The sequence below is a fragment of the Mustela nigripes genome, chromosome 2, assembly GCF_022355385.1.
Source record: "Mustela nigripes isolate SB6536 chromosome 2, MUSNIG.SB6536, whole genome shotgun sequence".
NCBI lineage: Eukaryota > Metazoa > Chordata > Mammalia > Carnivora > Mustelidae > Mustela > Mustela nigripes.
This window is the reverse complement of record NC_081558.1, coordinates 100,888,177-100,907,692: the sequence shown is the minus strand read 5'-3', so window position 1 is coordinate 100,907,692 and position 19,516 is coordinate 100,888,177. Positions and strand designations below refer to the sequence as shown.

Genomic DNA, 19,516 nt, shown 5'->3' with positions numbered 1-19,516 from the left:
ACCTCCCCACCTCATTTTTTTTAAAGATTTTATTTATTTATTTATTTGAGAAAGAGAGAGAATCAGTGGTGGGGGAGGAGGGGCAGAGAGAAAGGGAGAAGCAGACTTCTCTCTGAGCAGGGAGCCTGATCTGGGACTTGATCCCAGGACTCTGGGATCGTGACCTGAGCTAAAGGCAGACGCTTCACGACTAAACCACCCAGGTGCCCCACAGAATCCCCTTTGAACTGTTGAAATTTTATATCTTGTGGAAGGATTGCTGTATCAATTTAAAAAAAGAAAAATGGAATAAATGGAAGCATTAAACATCTTAAGATTGTATAAATAGAACTAAGCCATTTATAATTATATAATTATATAATTAAATCTAACCATTTATAATTAACCAAAGACTCAGATTGTATCATGAAACAAAACAGTAATGATGAGGGAAACGTTTTCTTCTAGGGATTTATCCTAAAGGAGAGGTTCTTTTTATTTTATTTTAATTCCAGCATAGTTAACAGAATGTGAAACTAGTTTTAGGTTTACAGTACAGTGATTCAAAAGGAGAGGTTCTTCATTCAGGTTTAGTCTGTGGACCCCCAGCTGTCCTTGAGTTTCAGGAGGTTTTCAGGTTGAATTTTATTTTCATAATAATGCTAAGATGTTATTTGCTCTTTCACTCTGTGGCACTTGGGTTCGTGGTACATAAGCGGTGATGGGTGGCACTGCCAGTCTTCACACTAATCATGGCAGTGGCACACAACTGTACACGAAGTCATTGTATTCTTCACTGCCCATGTACTTGCATTTTTTTAAGATGCCAGGTTTTTTGTTGTTTTTTTTGTTTTGTTTTGTTTTGTTTTAATATCCTTTAAAAAGTTCCAGGGCACCTGGGTGGCACACTTGAGCCTCTGACTCTTGGTTTTGGCTTAGGTCATGATCTCAGGATCATGAGAGACTGAGCCCAGCACTGGGCTCTGTATTTGGCATGTCTGCTTGAGATTCTCTCTCCTCCTCCCTCTGCACATGCTCTCTCTCTTTTTCTCTCAATAAAAATAAAATGTTTTTTTTTTTTTAAAGTACAGATTGTTAATTTTATTATGTCAGTACAATTGAGTACTCATCTTTTTAATAGTCTACCTGACAGATTGGTAGTATGCATAAAGTGCTGGTGGTAGATAATGAGAAGTACGGTGGTTATCTGGAGGAAAAGCACTTGTGCAGTTGTTTGAGTTAGAAGCTGAATTAACTGCTGCTTTCATGAAACAACACTTCTTTTTTTTTTTTTTTTTTAAGATTTTATTTATTTGACAGACAGTGAGAGCACAAGCATGGAGAGCAGCAGGCAGAGGGAGAAGTGGGCTCCCTGCTCAGTAGGGAGCCTGCTTCTGCTTCTGGTGCTTCCCCTGCTTGTGTTCTCTCACTCTCTCAGATAAATAAATAAAATCTTTTAAGAAGAATTTTTTAAATTAGAAAAGAATGATTGGCAAACTATGACTATTCTAATTCAATGTTGGGCAGACATTTTTCTCACAAATTAATGACATGAACATGACATTTCAAGAAAAACAATGGACAGTATGTTTTGCTAATAGTAAAATTTAAATGGAAACAACATATGGCTTAAAGACCTAAATGTGAAACCTGAAACTATAAAAATCCTAGAATAGAGAGAACACAGGCAATAATTTCTCTGACATCAGCTGTAGCAACATTTTTCTAGATGTGTCTCCTGAGGTAAGAGAGATAAAAGCAAAGTAGATTATTGGGACTACATCAAAATAAAAAAAGTTTCTGCACAACAAAACTAAAAGGTACATTACAGAATGGAAGAAGATATTTGCAAATGACATTTCTGATAAAGGGTTAGTATCCAAAGTATATAAAGAACTGATACAACAACAGGTGTTGGCAAGGATGTAGAGAAAAAGACACCCTCTTACAGTGTTGGTGGAAATGCAAACTGATGCGGCCACTGTAGAAAATAGTATGGAGGTTCCTCAAAAAATTAAAAATAGAACTATCCTATGATCCAGCAATCACACTACTGGGTATTTATCCCAAAGTACAAAAACACTAATTCGAAGGGATACATGCTCCTGTATATATTTAGAGGAGCATTATTTCTGTCTCTCTCTCTCTCTATATATATATATTTTTTTTTTAAGATTGATTTTATGTATTTATTTATTAAAGATTTTATTTATTTATTTGACAGGCAGAGATCACAAGTAGGCAGAGAGGCAGGCAGAGAGAGGGGAGGAAGCAGGCTTCCTGCCGAGCAGAGAGCCCAATGCGGGGCTCGATCCCAGGACCCTGAGATCATGACCTGAGCTGAAGGCAGAGGATTTAACCACTGAGCCACCCCAGGCACCCCTAAGATTTTATTTATTTATTTGACAAAGAGAGAGAGATCACAAGTAGGCGGAGAGGCAGGCAGAGACAGAGAGGGGTAAGCAGGCTGCCCACTGAGCAGAGAGCCTGATGGGGACCTCAATCCCGGGACCCTGGGATCATGACCTGAGCTGAAGGCAGAGGCTTTAACCCACTGTGTGTGTATGGTACATACACACACATACACACAGAGGAATATTATTTAGCCATTAAAAGAAGAAAATGTTGGGACGCCTGGGTGGCTCAGTTGGTTAAGCAGCTGCCTTCGGCTCAGGTCATGATCCCAGCGTCCTGGGATCGAGTCCCACATCGGGCTCCTTGCTCCGCAGGGAGCCTGCTTCTCCCTCTGACTCTGCCTTCCACTCTGTCTGCCTGTGCTCGTGTTCACTCCCTCTCTCTCTGACAAATAAATAAATAAAATCTTTAAAAAAAAAAAAAAAAAAGAAGAAAATGTTGCCATTTGCAATGTTGTATATAGAACTGGAAAGTATAATAAGCTAAATAGGTCAGAGAAAGACAAATATATGATGATCTTATATATGTGGAATTTAAGAAACGAAACACATGAGCAGAGAGAAAAATAGAGACAAACCATGAAATGGACTCTTCAGCTATAGAAAACAAAATGAGGGGCACCTGAGTGGCTCAGTGAGTTAAAGCCTCTGCCTTCAACTCTGGTTATGATCCCAGGGTCCTAGGATTGAGCCCCACATCAGGCTCTCTGCTCGGCGGGGAGCCTGCTTCCCCCCCCCCCCCCGTCTGCCTCTCTGCCTAGTTGTGATCTCTCTCTGTCTGTCAAATAAATAAAATCTTTAAAAACAAAAACAAACTCATGGTTCCAAGAGGGGAGGTGGGTGAGGGTTGGGGGAAATACCGTGATGAAGAAATAAAGTGAAAAAATTTTTTTAAAAAAGAGAAAGTGGAAAGTAAATAGGTAGATAAATAAACAGAAACAACTTGTATCTGTCAACAGATGAATGGATAAGAATATGTAGTATATATGGCGCCTGGCTGGCTGAGTTGGAAGAGCATGTAACTCTTGATCTTGGGGTTGTAAATTTGAGCCCCATGTGGGGGCTAGAGATTATTTTTAAATAAGTTTTTTTTTAACTTGAAAAGAAGTTGTAGTATATATACACAGCGGAATTATATTCAACCATAAAAAGGAAGGAAATCCTGCCATTTGTGACAATGTGGATGGACCTTGAGGATATTATGCTAAATGAAATAAGTCACAGAAAGACAAATACTGTATGATCGTACTTATAGGTAATCTAGGCAAAATAAAAACCTCATGGAAAATAGATCAGATTTGAGGTTACCAGAGGTGGGGGTTGGGCAGTGGAAGAATTAGATAAGGGTGATCAAAAGGTACAGACTTCCATTTGTAAGGTAAACAAGTACTAGGGGATGTCGTGTACAATATGATGACTATGGTTAACATTGCCATGTGGTATATTTGAAAGCTGTTAAAAGAGTAGATCCTAGAACTCTAATCACAAGGGAAAAAAACTTTTTTATTTATATGCAATGATGAATGTTAACGAAACTCAGTGTGGTAAGTATTTCACAGTGTATATAAGTCAATTTACTATGCTGTACATCTTAAACTTATGTAACAGTCCTGTATGTCATTTGTATCTCAGTTAAACTGGAAAAACTATTTAAGCTTCAAGACAAAAATCAGAATTTGGAAAATTTCGTATGTGGAATTTAAGGAAGAAAACAGATGAACATATGAGAGAGGGGAAAAGAAAAAAAAAAGAATGAGCGAAACATGCCATAAGAGACTCCTAAGAACAAATTGAGGGTTGTTGGAGGGAGGTTGGTGGGTATTAAGGAGGGCGCTTGTTATGATGAGCACTGGATATTGTATTTAAGTGATGAATCACTGAATTCTGATTTAGAAACCAACATTGCATTGTGTGTTAGCTACCTAAAATTTAAATTAAAAAAAAAAAAAGAAAAATCCAGTCATGATGCCAGTTAGACCAATGAGTTTCCTTGTAGCACAATATAAGAAATTAATTGACATCTTTCATTTTCCACACTGCAGGCAACTTTTAAAAAACTACCACCTGGTGTGGTAACCAGGTGTGTCAGTTGGTTAAATGTTGGACTTTTGGTTTTGGCTCAAGTCACTACCTGAGGGTTGTGAGATTGAGGCCCATATTGCTCTCTGTGCAATACAGACCCTGGTTAAGATTATGTAAATAAATACATAAATAAGAATAAAAAACTACCACCTGGTGAATTTAATACAATACCAAAGAATTAAATTACTTGAGAAGTATGTTAAAATATTCTCTTTTCCAACTCTGTATCTATGTGAGGCCAGATTTTCTTAAGACTTATTTTTATTTATTATTTTCTAGAGAGTGCCACCAATGTTACCATTTATTCTCTGTGGATTTCCTTCATCTGTGTACTTTTTTTTCCTAAAGTTACTTATTTTAGAGAGAATGCATACACACACACTTGGTGGGGTGGGAGGAGCAAAGGGAGAGAGAGGATCTCAAACATATTCCACACGAAACACAGAGCCTAATGCAGGTGTTGATCCCAGGTCCCTGAGATCATGACCTGAGCAGAAACCAGGAGTCAGCCACTTAACCCACTGAGCCCCCAGGCACCCCTAGATTTTTCTTTTTTTAATTAAACTAAAATAATAGAACAGGTTGAATGTAGAAACATTTGTAAGAATCCAGCTATTACTAAAGCAGACAAATGTTTAAGAGATACTGTTGGAGGGGCACCTGGGTGGCTCAGTGGGTTAAAGCCTCTGCTTTCGGCTCAGGTCATGATCCCAGGGTCCTGGGATCGAGCCCCGCATCTGGCCTTCTGCTCAGCGGGGAGCCTGCTTCCCCCCTCTCTCCCTGCCTGCCTCTCTGCCTACTTGTGATCTCTGTCAAATAAATAATTTTAAAAAACCAAAATCTTTAAAAAAAAAAAAAAGAGAGAGATACTGTTGGATTCTCTTCGCTAAAATTTTATTAAGAATTTTTTATATCTACATTCATGGGGGATATTGGTCTGTTGTTTTCTTTGAGAGAGTTTTTATTTTATTTCTATATAATTCATTATCTTTAGAGGGATAGTGAGGTTGTCTTAATTGAAGGTTGGTAGTTTATGTCTTTTAAGGAATTGATTAATTTCACCTACATCTAGTTTGTCAAATTTATTGACATATAGTTTATAATAATTCCTTAGTTTTCCTTGAATGTGTGTAGGATCTCTATAGTGATGTCCCGCTTTCATTCTTTATGTTGGTAATATTTTCTTTTCCTATCAATGGGTTTAAAGATTTTTATTAAGGATTATTTATTAAAGAATTATTAATTTTACTCAAAGAGCCAGTTTTTATTTCATTGCTTTTTGTCTATATTTCTATTTTGTTATTCATTGATTTCTGCTCTTTTATTTCCTCTTTTATGCTTGGTACATCATTTGCTCTTCCTTTTTCTAGTTTCTTAAAAGGGAAACTTAGGTCAGGGATCAGCGAACTTTTCTATAAAAGCCCAGAGAGTAAATATTTTAAGCCTAGTGGGCGAGATAGTCTCTACTACAACTACTCAGCTCTGCCACTGAAGCATGAAAGCAGCCACAGACCTTGAAAGGATAGACACCGCTGTGTTATAATAAAAATTTGGGTAGCCAGCCATAGTTTGACCCCTCATTAGACCGATTTCTTCTTCTTTCCTAATATAAATATTTAATATATTTCTCTCTAAGCCTACTTTAGCTATTTCAAACTTTTGGTATGTGTTTCCTGATTTTCCTTTGATTTTTTTTTTTGGCGGGGGGGACTCATGAAGTTATTTAGTAATGTGTTATTTAATATCCAAATATTTGGAAAATTCCCAGCTTTCGTCCCACTATTCATTTTTAGTTTAACTTAATTTTGGCCAAGGATATACTTGGTATGGTTTTAGTCCTTCAGATTTTATTGAGATTTGTTTTATAACCCTGAATACATTCTGTCTTGGTAAACATTTCGTGGGCACTTGACAAGAGTGTGTATTCAGTTGATTTAGGTGACAGTACTCTGTAAATACCAATTAGCTCAACTGGGTTGATAGTATTTTTCTAGTACTCTTTGTTTTACTAATTTTCTGTGTATTTGTTTCATCAGTTGAGGTCAGTTATTGAAATTACCAATTATAATTGCATATTTCTCTTCATAGTTGTCTAAGGCTTTATGTTATTTGAAGCTCTGTGGTAGGGACAACACATTTGGGATTGTATGTCCCCTTAATGCACTGAACTCTGATCATTATGAAATGATCTTCTTTATCCCTGGCGATAGCTTTCTTTTCTTTTCTTTTCTTTTTTTTTTTTAAGATTTTATTTACTTATTTGACAGAGACACTGCGGGAGAGGGCAGAGAGCACAAGCAGGGGGAGTGGGAGAGGACCTCCCATGGAGCAGAAAGCCTGATGCCGGACTCGTTCCCAGGACCCTGGGATCATGACGCGAGCCAAAGGCAGATACCAATGACAGGCGCTCCCCTGGTGATAGTTCTTGCTTTGAATTCTGCTTTAATACTAAAACTCTGCTTTTTTAATACTAAAAGTTCTGCTTTAATACTTAAAAACTTTATCAAGATATATTTTACATATTATAAAATTCACCTGTTTCAAGTTTATATATAAGTGATTTTTAGCAACTTTCTTGAGCAATGCAGTCATCACCATAAATCAGTTTCACAACCTTTAGCATCCCATAAGACCCTTATTCCCATTTATAGCTAATGTCCATTCCATTCCCATCCCCATTCTCAGGGAACCTACTTTTGTCTATAAATGTGTTTTTTCTGGATACTTCAGATAAATGGAATATATAATATGTGATATCTTGTGCCTGGCTTCTTTCACTTAGCATAGTGTTTTTGAGGTTCATCTAAGATACAACATGTATCAGTAGCTCATTTTTTATATTGCTGAATAGTGTTCCATCATATGGAACCACATTCTGTCTGTCTATCCCTTCACCAGCTGGTGGACATTGACAGTTTTGGACTATGATGATTAATACCACTATGAACATTCTTGTTTGGGTGGCTATGTTTTCATTTCTCTGGGTAAATATCTGAAATGTTAATTGCTGGATTGTCTGGAAGTTTTACATTTAACTTTCCAGGAAACTGCCGAACTATTTTCCTAAGTGGCTACACCACTTTACACTCCTGCCAGCAATGTAGAAGTGTGCCAGTTCTCCACATACATCCTTATCAACATTTGTTATTGCCTACCTTATACCCATCTACTCCTTTTAGGTGGTGTGAAATAGTCTTATTATGGTTTTAATTTGCATATTCCAAATGACTAATGATGTTGAACATATTTTCATGTGCTAATTAATTACACATTTGTTTATCTTGTTTGGTGAAATGTGTGATTGTCCTCTTGGGTTGCAGGAATTCTTTGAATTCTAAATACAAATCCTTTATTGGATATGTGTTTTGAAAATATTTTCTCCTTGTCTGTTCCTTATTTTAAAATTTTTGTAGTGAGTATTTTTCAGTAAAAGGTTTTAATTTTTTTGAGATAAGATTGTCGATGTTTTCTTTTATGGAGTAGGGTATTGTATCTAGGAAATCTTTGCCTAACCCGGCCTCAGAGATTTTCTCCTGTGTGTTCTTGTAAAAGTTTCCTTTTGAGGTAAGGGTCTGAGGTCCTCTTTTTGCTTTTAGATATCCGTTTGTCCCAGCGCCATTTGTTGAACAGACTGTTCTTTCTCCCAAAGAGTTGTCTGGGCAGTTTTCTCTTGCTTGGAGTTAGTTGAGCTTTCCTTCTTCTGCTGTGCCAATAAACTCTAGCCAGTGAGTTGGAGCACCCGTAGGACTCTCCTTATCTATTTCCTACTCTCAGGAATCACTGTCCTGTACTTGCCTTTTGCTCAATATCTGTAGTCTCCATTGTTTCAATATATTTTGTCTGGTTTCCTAGCTGATTAAAGGCAGGAGGATTAAGTCTGGTCCCCACATTCTTATCATGTCCAGAAGTAGAAGTCTCTAAACTTTCAGCTTTTAAAAAATTTATTTATCTTTTTGCTTATTAATTCCTAAGTGTCTTAAAAATAAAAATCTATTACTTTATATAATACAAACTATTTTTTATTTGAAAAGAAAAAGCAAAAGGAGCGGCATCTTGGACATCAATATCAGCACCATAGTATTATTCCATGGTTTCGTAACTCATATACATGAAACTATATATCTGAATCAGGAGACAAAGTTTTTTTAAATTACTTTTAATTCCAAGGGTATCAGTTCTATTATCTTTTTTTTAAAGAATGCTTGTAAGATCTGTGGCTTTTCTGATTTTAGGCGATTGTGGAAAAATGTGACAGACTCTCTGAGGGAATCTGAAATTGATAAAGCCACGGAGCATAAACGTACCTTGGAAGAACGCCAGAGGACTGAAGAAAGGCATCGAACTGAAACAGGCACACCCTGGAAAACCAAGTATTTTATTAAAGAGGTTTGTCCTACGTGTCTTCAGACTAAAACTCATTATCTACTTAGTGAGGACTTTAGCTTATTAGGCTTTCTTGAATTGTTATCACTTATACATCTTTATTTCTGAAACTAGTCCAGCTTAACGAGGAGCTTTTTCATGAGCTTTTCACAGTTTGCCAAGGTAAAATAGTTTAGCAGCAGTTCAGATGAGGTAGATTTCAGGATTAAATTGGTCAGAAACAAAAATGCTAATAACATAATCTCAATCACAGTAATAGAGGATACAATTTATAATTTATTACCTTTTGAAAAACACTGAAACTCTTTGTTTACTTCCAGAGACCACATTTTAAGGGGAGACATGAGAAACTTAAATAGCTATACAAAGGGTAATGAAGTGGCTGGAATCTTGACATTTAAGGAAAAAAGAATAAAGTAGGGTGTTTAGCCTAGAAAACCGAAAATTAGGGCCATTTGTTGTAATCTTCTTCAGATATGTGTATGCTTTATCTTGTAGAAATTTTTTATCAGTTTGTATAGCAGTTCTGAGTTAGGCCTACCCTACCAGGAATTTTGAGTTTAGAATAAGAAGGAATTATACAACAATCAAATATATCCAATAATAAGGGAGTACATTTTATAGTAATGCATCATTAGTCCTATATGAGACCATGGCTTACATGGAAGACTTTGATGCACTGATTTTGCAGCTGGATTAAATGATTTATGGAATCTTATCTAAATTTAAAGATTTTTGTTTTGTTTTGTCTTGTTTTGTTTATTACTTTCTGGTAGAACTCAGAGAAAGGTGAATAGTGGACCAGAGCTGAGGCCAAAAAAAGTTTTCTTGTCAGGCTGCCTGGCTGGCGCAGTCAGAAGAACACACAACCCTTGATCTCGGGGTTGTGAATTTGAGCTCCACGTTGGGTGGAGAAAATAAAAGGGTACCTGGGTGGCTCAGTCAGTTAAGCATCTGCCTTCAGCTCCGGTCATGATCCCAGGTTCCTGGGATTGAGTCCCGCATTGGACTCTCTGCTCAGCGGGGAGTCTGTTTGTCCCTCTGTCCCTCCCCACTGCAGGTGCTCTCTCTTTCTCCCTTTGTCTCTAAAAATAGATAAGTAAAATTTTTTTTTAAAAGATTTTATTTATTTATCAGAGGTGGGGGGGAGCGAGCACAGGCAGACAGAATGGCAGGCAGAGGCAGAGGGAGAAGCAGGCTCCCTGCTGAGCAAGGAGCCCGATGTGGGACTCGATCCCAGGACGCTGGGATCATGACCCGAGCCAAAGGCAGCTGCCTAACCAACTGAGCCACCCAGGCGTCCCAATAAGTAAAATATTTTTAAAAGAGAGAAAAAAATGTTCTCTTGTCAATAAACACGTCTAAAGTCCACTGAATTTTAATATTGGTCCATCAGGAGGACTTTGCCAAAAGTAATTTGATGTTGATTTTTGCATAGTTATTAACCCTAAAAGTCCATAGTTTATTATAGTGGCTTCATTACCTTTATTTTTCTAATTTTTGAGTATTAAGAATACTGTCCGGGGCACCTGGGTGACTCAGTCGGTTAAACGTCTGCCTTCAGCTCAGGTCATGATCTCCGGGTCCTGGGATCGAGCCCCGCATCAGGCTCCTTGCTCAGTGGGAAGCCTGCTTCTTCCTCTCCTCCTCCCCCTACTTGTGCTCCCTCTCTTGCTGTGTCTCTCTCTGTCAAATATATAAATAAAATCGTAAAAAAAAAAAAAATACTGGCCATTTTCATGGATAGGAATAATAAAGGGAAAAATACTTCACATTAGTCTTTTATATGAAAAAATAAAACTTTGTTGTTATTACTCAATGTTATAGTCCGGTAGCTTTGGATTTTTTTTTCATTTCAAAGAAGGCAGATAGGGGTGCCTGGGTGGCTCAGTGGGTTAAAGCCTCTGCCTTCAGCTCAGGTCATGATCCCAGGGTCCTGGGATGGAGCCCCACATCAGGCTCTCTGCTCCACGGGGAGCCTGCTTCTTCCTCTCTCACTCTGCCTATCTCTCTGCCTGCTTGAGATCTCTGTCTGTCAAATAAATAAATAAAATTAAAAAAAAAAAAAAAAGGCAGATATACCAGGAGTAGATTCTAGGAGGAGAATTTCTAAAGGAGGACTTCTGTAAATCATTAAAAGTGAACTCTGGGAGTCGAGAGCAGGGGGCTATAATGGCTAAAAGATATAGTGGCGCCTGGCCAGCTCAGTAGAGCATGCAGCTCTTGATCTCAGGGTTGTGAGTTTGAACCCTGTGTTGGGTGTAGAAATTCCTCAAAAATAAAATCTTAAAAAAAAGAAAAATAACAACTAATGAAATTTTAAAAGATAAGCACCCTAATTCTTGCTAAGAACATGACATGTAAAGTTGAGACTTCTCGTTTATTCTTGGAGATATACCAATCTGGCATTCTGTGATGTAATTAATTGACATCTTTTTCAAAGAACAGTACTAAAGGAGTTGAGAATTACCAACCAGGTGATTTAATATAAACAATCTAATGGTTGCTATTATTTTTTTTAAAGACTTACTTATTTGAGAGCAAGGGAGAAAGAGAGCATGAGGGGGAGCAGCAGAGGGAAAGGAAGAAGCAGACTCCTCTCGCTCAGTAGGGAGCCTGACATTCATGACCTGAGCCAAAGGCAGAACACTTGACCTACTGAGCCACCCAAATGCCCCTAATGGTTGCTATTATTAAAGAAGAATTATTTTGATACTTACTAAAAACATCAAGAAAATTTTCATTCAGGACTATTGTAATAGAGAAGAGGAATTGAACTCAGCGCTGAGTACAGGGATAAGTGGAAATGTGAGGGAGTGAGTAGAAAAAAGAATCTTGGTTAGATATCAAGGATTGGGGTGGGGAGAGAGGAACTTGATTACATATCAAGGGTAGGAAAACAAGAGTTTCAAAATCAAGGATTTGGGGTCGGGGGATACTTGGCTAACTGGCTTATCAGAATTCTTTGCTAAAATTGAGCTCAGTAGGCCATGGTTGAGGCCTAGTCGAGAAGAGAGCTCAAAGTAGTCCAACTGAAATGTAGTCAAGGAGAGAATGAGTCCTTGTCACTAGAAACCAAGTAATTGCCAGCCTCAAGTCATTTTAGGAACAAGATAAAATACATGTATTTAAATTTTTTTTTTAAGATTTCATTTATTTATTTGACAGAGATCACAAGTAGGCAGAGAGGCAGGCAGAGAGAGAGGAAGGGAAGCAGGCTCCCTGCTGAGCAGAGAGCCTGATGCACGAGACTCGATCCCAGGACTCTGAGATCATGACCTGAGCCAAAGGCAGCGGCTTAATCCACTGAGCCATCCAGGTGCCCTACATGTATTTAAATTTTTAAGAAAATTTTTAATACAAGTAAACTGAAGGAAGTATGCATTAAGGATGTGTTACTTCACCTAGTCCTGTGAACACAGAACTCAGGTAATCTTTATCAAGTCCTGCACCCCCAGTATATAGCTTCATGGGTTTCTTTTCCTCACTTGGTATTCCCCTGGTTCTAGTTCATTCTCTGACTGTTAGCTTTTATCTTCTTGCGGTATCTTTCTGTTCACAGGAGCCAGAGAAAACTAATGGGAATAGAGTCAGGAGAGAACTAGGACACAGTACTCAGATACTAGAGATGCTGGTTGAGGTAGAGAGAACAGCTAGTACCTTGACCATTTCTTTATGCTCTGCCTGCTTGGTGCCCATCAGTGTGCAGCGTCTTGGCAAAACTGGCAGAATTGCTACAAATGAATTCTGCAAATAAAGTGATCATTGAGCATCAACTAGGGGCCCCCACCAGAACTTCTCCCCTAATCCTAGCTAAACCATTGGTATCATGTAATGTCTTAAGCACAGATTTTTTTCTCTGTCACAAAAATTCTTATTTTTAAATGTGAGAATAGAATTCCACCTCAGGGAAGGTGTTACTTCTAGTTTTGGTCACCGATTGTGAAACTATTAGAGGAACCGTTCTTTAATACACTTTTTGCTTATTTCAGGGTGATGGCTGGGTTTATCATAAACCCCTTTGGAAACTAATCCCAACAGCACAACCAGCAGAGTGACACACGCTATCTAAGACTCGACCAAATGAACTTCTCTGTTTACCCTAAACCCTCCCAGAATGGAGTCATTGCACTGAGTGACCTGCTTCCTAATCGCACAGACTGAATCTAGCTGAACACGAATGTACCTGTGAAGGCACCGTAGAACGGCAGCAAGACCAAAGTGTTGAAGAAGCACGATGGGCCTCTCACCAACCTGTTCACATGACACGAGCAATATCATCTAAAAACCTTTCACGGGAATTGTTAGGTGATTAATCTTTTATCCAGTCCCCGCTCCTAAAGTTCAGTTCGAATCCCCTGTCTTTGCAGGGGGGCAGCAAGACACACACAACAGTGAGAACTCAGTGATTTTGATTTCTTTATAGTGAGAAGTGAAGTCTCTATCAGAGTTTGTGTGTTGCTTTCTGTCAGTAACTGAAGTATTCACTACTCTTACAAACTCAAGAGGAGGAGGAGGACGATGACCCAGAAGTGGATTCAGCCATTGTGCCTGAAATCAGTGTTAAAAAAATCAACCAGGTTGTAGTAACAAGGCATTCTGTTCCTTCCAAGAGACTGTGTGCCTGTGTCTGAGGAGCTTATCCATTCTCCACCTCTGTTGGAACTCTCTTTTAAAAAGTATATTTATAAATTGATTAGAATTATAACCATGGAGGATTTTTTCTTCTGAGCATTTTAATATACTTGAAAACAACATTGACTTGAAAAATTTCAGAACAGTTTTTCAGTACCTAGTTTTATTAAATACTACACTTGAGAGACAATTTTTTTAAATGTGTTCATGTCAATATGATGAGATTTTGGCCTTTCTCAAGAACTGAGGCATTAAAGAACATAGCAAACATTAAAGAATAAAACTGTTACTTTTTCCTTACCTTTTTTTCACTCGTAGGTTAATACCCAGTATTATGTGCTATCCCTCTGGATAAGTATGCTTCATCTTACCTCTGTTCACTCAAATTTAAACCAACTATTCATATTTGTCAGTAATTCAGAAGTTGTGTATGTGGCTGAGTGCATGTATGGTGTGGTTCTCTTTTCAAGGAAACTCAAATGCTGAAGAAAGAATAAGAAATAAAAAGTTATCAGGAAGTTGTATTCAGGTGCAAATCTTTTTTTTAAATAAGTATTTTATTGAGGTTGAAGAATTGCTGGCAATTAAAAGGATAGTGCTAATTATGGCTTTTGTCATTCATTCAAGTATTTATTGAGCACCTACTTATGGTGCTCAACACTTGTTACTGCAAGCTACCTTAATTTTCCAAGAGTGGTGCCTTACTCTGTTTCTTCTGATGTGGTCTTCCAATCAGTGTGTGTAACATACCTGTTATGCATCAGCCCTGTTAGGTGGCTGTATCTCTTGCATCATCATAATAAGTTTAAGCTTTGTGCTCTGATAAATTGTGTTTTATTGAAGGGGTTGATAGGATGAAAACAGCAAAACAATAATTTTTTTCAACAAACTGTAAATTCTAAGAAAATAACTGGTTTATGTACAACCATTTTAATGATTCCCTTGTTCATTTTTGCTGTGAAATGCACTGAAAAATATCAAAATGAGTTATAGTTCATGTGTTGGGAAGATTGAAAAATAATAAAACTAGAGAATAATAATGCCTTTGTCTGTTTTATGAATGGAGAGAAATAGAAAGTTTATATTTAGTAGAGTTAGCACCTTGTTCATATGAGAGGGATATTGATTTTTCTCTTTACATTCTTATTTTCAAGAATCTCTTAGGGAGAAAAGGAAATAAATTCAATAAGAGTTTTTAAAAACTAAAATGTTTAATTTAAATATACTAGAAATAGAGCAAGAATGTAAAATTAAACTAGTGATTTTGTTTTGTTCTTTGAGCCACTTGAACACCCATTTATTTCTTTGAATTGCTGAGCCATTTTAAGAAATATTGAAATACAATTTTAAAAATTCTTCAGGAAAACAATACATTTACGAGTAATTGAAATCTCATGATAATGGGTTGCTTCTTTGACAAGAGTGAAATAATACTACTTTTTTTTAAATAGTGAATTTTTAAAAAATATTTTATTTATTTATTTGACAGAGAGAAATTACAGGTAGGCAGAGAAAGAGGGGGAAGCAGGCTCCGTGCTGAGCAGAGAGCCTGATGTGGGGCTAAATCCCAGGACCCTGAGATCATGACCTGAGCCAAAGGCAGAGGCTTAACCCACTGAGCCACCCAGGCACCCTGAAATACTACTACTTTTGGGTAATTACTTTGTCTCTGTCTTCTTGACTTCCCACTGTAGTTTATCTACTAGATAGAGATAAGAGGCCTTTTTTGTTTCATTTTTCTATTCACACCTTGTTGACACCTGGCCAGAGAAAGGAGCCTTTATAGCAGTAGCTACTTATTTGTATCTCTCTCTTTTAGGTCAGAGTTTTTTTGTTTGTTTTTTTTTAAGATTTTATTTATTTATTTGACAGACAGAAATCACAAGTAGACGGAGAGGCAGGCAGAGAGAGAGAGAGGGAATCAGGCTCCCCACTGAGCAGAGAGCCCGACGCGGGCCTCGATCCCAGGACCCTGAGATCATGACCTGAGCCGAAGGCAGCGGCTTAACCCACTGAGCCACCCAGGCGCCCCTAGGTCAGAGTTTTAAAGGTAGACTTTTTCTTCTGGCTGTTAGGAATTATGTGTGAAGAAGTCCAAGACCAGAAGTAACAAAACGACAATGTCCTGGCCATGTATTTGAACTACTTACTTTTTTTTTTACTATAGTGATACCACTACCCTATACCTTCTGTCAAATATTTATATTTAAGCTCCACAATTGTATTCTAATTAATTGCATTTTGAATAGACAGTGTTTAAGCTCTGAAAAGTAATTTTTAGATTATGTATTGGGTGAGATACGGCATCTGTTTATCAATTCACTGGCCTTTTCAACTGTGACCAACATCGCCTCTAATGCCTACTTGCAACCACAGATAAGATAAAAAGTATTGAATCTCTCACTCAATAATCCTAGTACTAATACATTACTCTCAACTATAAATATCCGATACTTGATGAACCAGCTTCTACAGATTAATTCTTAAAGGATTTATTAATTAGATAAGCATGAAATTTTGTTTAAAATATTTCCTTGAGAGGCACCTGGGTGGCTCAGTGGGTTAAGCCTCTGCCTTTGGTGCAGGTCATGATCCCAGGACTGAGATCAAGCCCCACGTCAGGCTCTATGCTTAGCAGGGGGCCTGCTTCCCCTTCCCCCTCTGCCTGCTTCTCTGCCTACTTCTGATCTCTCTGTGTCAAATAAATAAATAAAATCTTTTAAAAAAATTTCCCTGAGATGAAGGCCATCTTCTATTCAGTGTGCTCCCACAGAGAAAGACAAATTGATGTGATCACTCCAGAGCTACACTTGGGAAAGATTCCTTAGACCTACTACAGTCACTGGAAGCTGAGTGATGATTCACCAGAGATAATGGAATAAGAAAGAGAAGATGATTCTACCAGATGAGGGTATAAAAGACCAGTTCATATACATGAAAATACTAATAAAATACATATTCTAGTGGCATAAAATCTGTCCTTGGTCCAAAAACCAAGCTGCACAAGAAATTCTTGCATATTACAAAGCATTTTCTTTTTTTAAAAGATTTTATTTATTTGACACTGTGAGAGAGATCACAAGTAGGCAGAGAGAGGGGGAAGCAGGCTCCCCGCTGAGCAGAGACCCCCCCCCCCCACCCATTGATCCCAGGACCCTGAGATCATAACCTGAGCTGAAGGCAGAGGCTTAACCCACTGAGCCACCCAGGCACCACTTATAAAACATTTTCATATGTTTTCACTATTTGATGTTTACACAAATACTGTGAAATTATAGTCAGGATGACCATGCCAACTTCACAGATGAGGAAATGATTGCTCAGAAAGTTTAGTGCTTATTTCAATTCACTTAGCTAGACCTTCAACAAACATCTCTTAAGTATTTGTTTGGGGCTGGATAGTACATTGGATTCCGACATGACAAATAGTATCCCTACTGTTAGACTTAGATGAAGGAAGAAACCCAGGAATGGGTTGTTGATATGGACAAGACTAACTGGTCTTTCCAAACCCCAGAAAGGCACCATGGTACCTAAGTGCTTTGGAAGGCAGTTGATCAATGTGGTGAACATGAGGAGTTGGGGGGGCGGGGGGTGGAATGCATCTGACTGGCTTAGTCAATAGAATATGTGACTCTTGATCCTGGGGGTCATGAGTTCAAGCCACACATTGGATGTAGAGCTTACTTTAAAAAATAATAATTTTTTTAAAAGCAAGGGGTTGTGGCACCTGGGTGGCTCAGTGGGTTAAGCCTCTGCCTTTGGCTCAGGTCATGATCTCAGGGTCCTGGGATCGAGCCCCACATCGGGCTCTCTGCTCAGCAGGGAGCCTGCTTCCCCCCCCCTCTCTGCCTGCCTCTCTGCCTACTTGTGATCTGTGTCTGTCAAATAAATAAATAAAATCTTTAAAAAAAATAAAAATAAAAGCAAGGGGTTTGGCTCAAAAGTCTACGTAAGAAACCCCAAACAATGCAAGTAGGTGACTAACTTTTGTTCCACCCTATCAGACTGGAGAGATTGAACCAGAGAAATTTACAGTTCAAGAACATAAGTTGATAAACTGAAAATGAGGTACAAGTTAAAGTCAATATACTTAAGGATGAGACCTTAGCCCCTTCCCCTGTCCCATTCCCAAAATACTGGCAGTCAGGCACATACCCTCAGGCAAGAGATTAAAATATCCTTCTTAGGCCAAGCACAACTCCAGAAAAAAGTCCTATAGATATATTTGGAGGTTCCACCAACAAAAAAATTCTCAGCTGACAATCCTGTTAATTAAATTCAAGCCAGCAACTCCTACAACGTAACCCTCTTCGCTTTCCCCAAGAAACTACATACACCCATCCTCACACCAATACATTGTGTATATAGACAATTACATCTCATTTTAATAGCAAATGATCAGCAGACATTTGAGGAAAGATACCAACATTAGTTAAAAAGATGAAATAGGAAAAAAAAGAAACATGATTTGGGAAATAACTTCTGAATAACTTATTCAGAAATAAGTCTTAAGACCAGAGCAGATGATCTTACTTCTATAAAACATGAACAAAATGCTATCTTTTTCTTTAAGATTTTTTTTATTTATTTTAAGTTGGCTCCACACCCAGTGTGGAGCCCAGGGCAGGGCTTGAACTCACCAACGTGAGATTGAGACCTGGGCTAAGATCAAGAGTTGACGCTTAACCACTGAGCCACCGAGGCACCCCTCAAAATGCTATCTTTAAAATGGACTGTTCTGGAAATAAAAACAGGTCTTGGATATTAAAAATATGATAGTTCAAATTAACCACTCAGTAGTTCTATTAGATAAGCAGCTCTCAGCAAACAGAACAAAAGGAAAAAGATGGACAATAGGAGAGAGATGAAAATCAGCAGAGCAGTCCAGGAAATCTAACATAGAGCTCGTGACTAGGATTCAAGGAATTAAAAACCAGTGGAAGGAAAAACAGTGAAAAATACATACATATATGTGTAGAAGACAGTTTCCCAAAATTGGATAACATGAATCCAAATGAAAATGCCATGAATATCCTACACAGTAAGGGAAAAGCTCAGGGGTGTCGGATTGACTCAGTTGATAGAGCAGGTGACTCTATCTCAAGGTTGTGAGTTCAAGCCTCATGTTGGGCATGGAGCCTACTGGGGAAAAGAAAAAGGCCCAAACCAAAGCACATCATTATGAAATTCCTTTAAACTAAAGATAAAGAGAAAATTCTAAAAACAATAGCATCAGCCTTCTCAACATCCCTGAAAGCTAAAAGGCAAAAGGGAAATACTTCCAATTTTGCCTAGAATTTTATCCCCAGCCAAAAGACAAATCTGACACAAAATTTTTAAACAGTTCTGTCCTAACTGTTCCTTTTCTGGAAGCTATTAAAAGCGCATGCTCCAGCAATACATCCAAGGAGAGAGAAAAGCAAGAATTGGAAAAGATAAAAAATCAAGAAAAACAGAGGCCCTGACAGAGGGAAGAGTCAGAGAGAGGCCCACACCTACAATACCTGGGTAGTCTCCCAGGAACTAGCTCCTCCAACAGCTATTTTATCTGTGGATGACACTGACTTGAGCAAATTCTTTGTACCAAAATCTGCCCCCATTCTAATGGAGCTCCTGTAAGATGAGAATGTTTTTCCTTGCATACAGCAATACTAAATATCTCTGAGTATCAGTTCTCCCAGTTGTCCTATTCTGAGTTTACTCAGCTGTGCTTCATATGGTGGGTCTCCGTCTTATGATCAGTTTCCCGAGAATATACCTGTATCAGTGTTACGTGGACTGCTCAGAAAAGGCCAGAATATTACAAGTGGAGTCTTGTTTCAGACCCTTTATGTCTTTTTCCCCCTTTTTAATAGCTTTGTTAATGTGCAATGGACTTAAACTACACCTTTTTAAGTATACAATTTTATAAGTTTTGATGTATGTAGTCCCATGAAACATCACCACTATCATGACAATGAGAATATTCATCATTCTCAAGAGTTTACTCTTGCCTCTTGGTAATCTCTCCTTTCCGGTTT

At 38.1% G+C, this 19,516-nt stretch overlaps 1 protein-coding gene across 1 annotated transcript in view; it reads left to right on the top strand.

Moving 5' to 3' along the window:
• Nucleotides 1-14,533, top strand: part of OSBPL11 (oxysterol binding protein like 11) — a 97,883-nt gene extending 83,350 nt beyond the window's left edge. Inside the window, exons 12-13 of the mRNA XM_059391130.1 lie at nucleotides 8,708-8,861; nucleotides 12,851-14,533. Coding sequence (XP_059247113.1) covers nucleotides 8,708-8,861; nucleotides 12,851-12,916 — 220 coding nt within the window. The 3' untranslated portion in view covers nucleotides 12,917-14,533. The remainder of the gene's footprint in view (nucleotides 1-8,707; nucleotides 8,862-12,850) is intronic.
• Nucleotides 14,534-19,516: the final 4,983 nt, after the last annotated feature.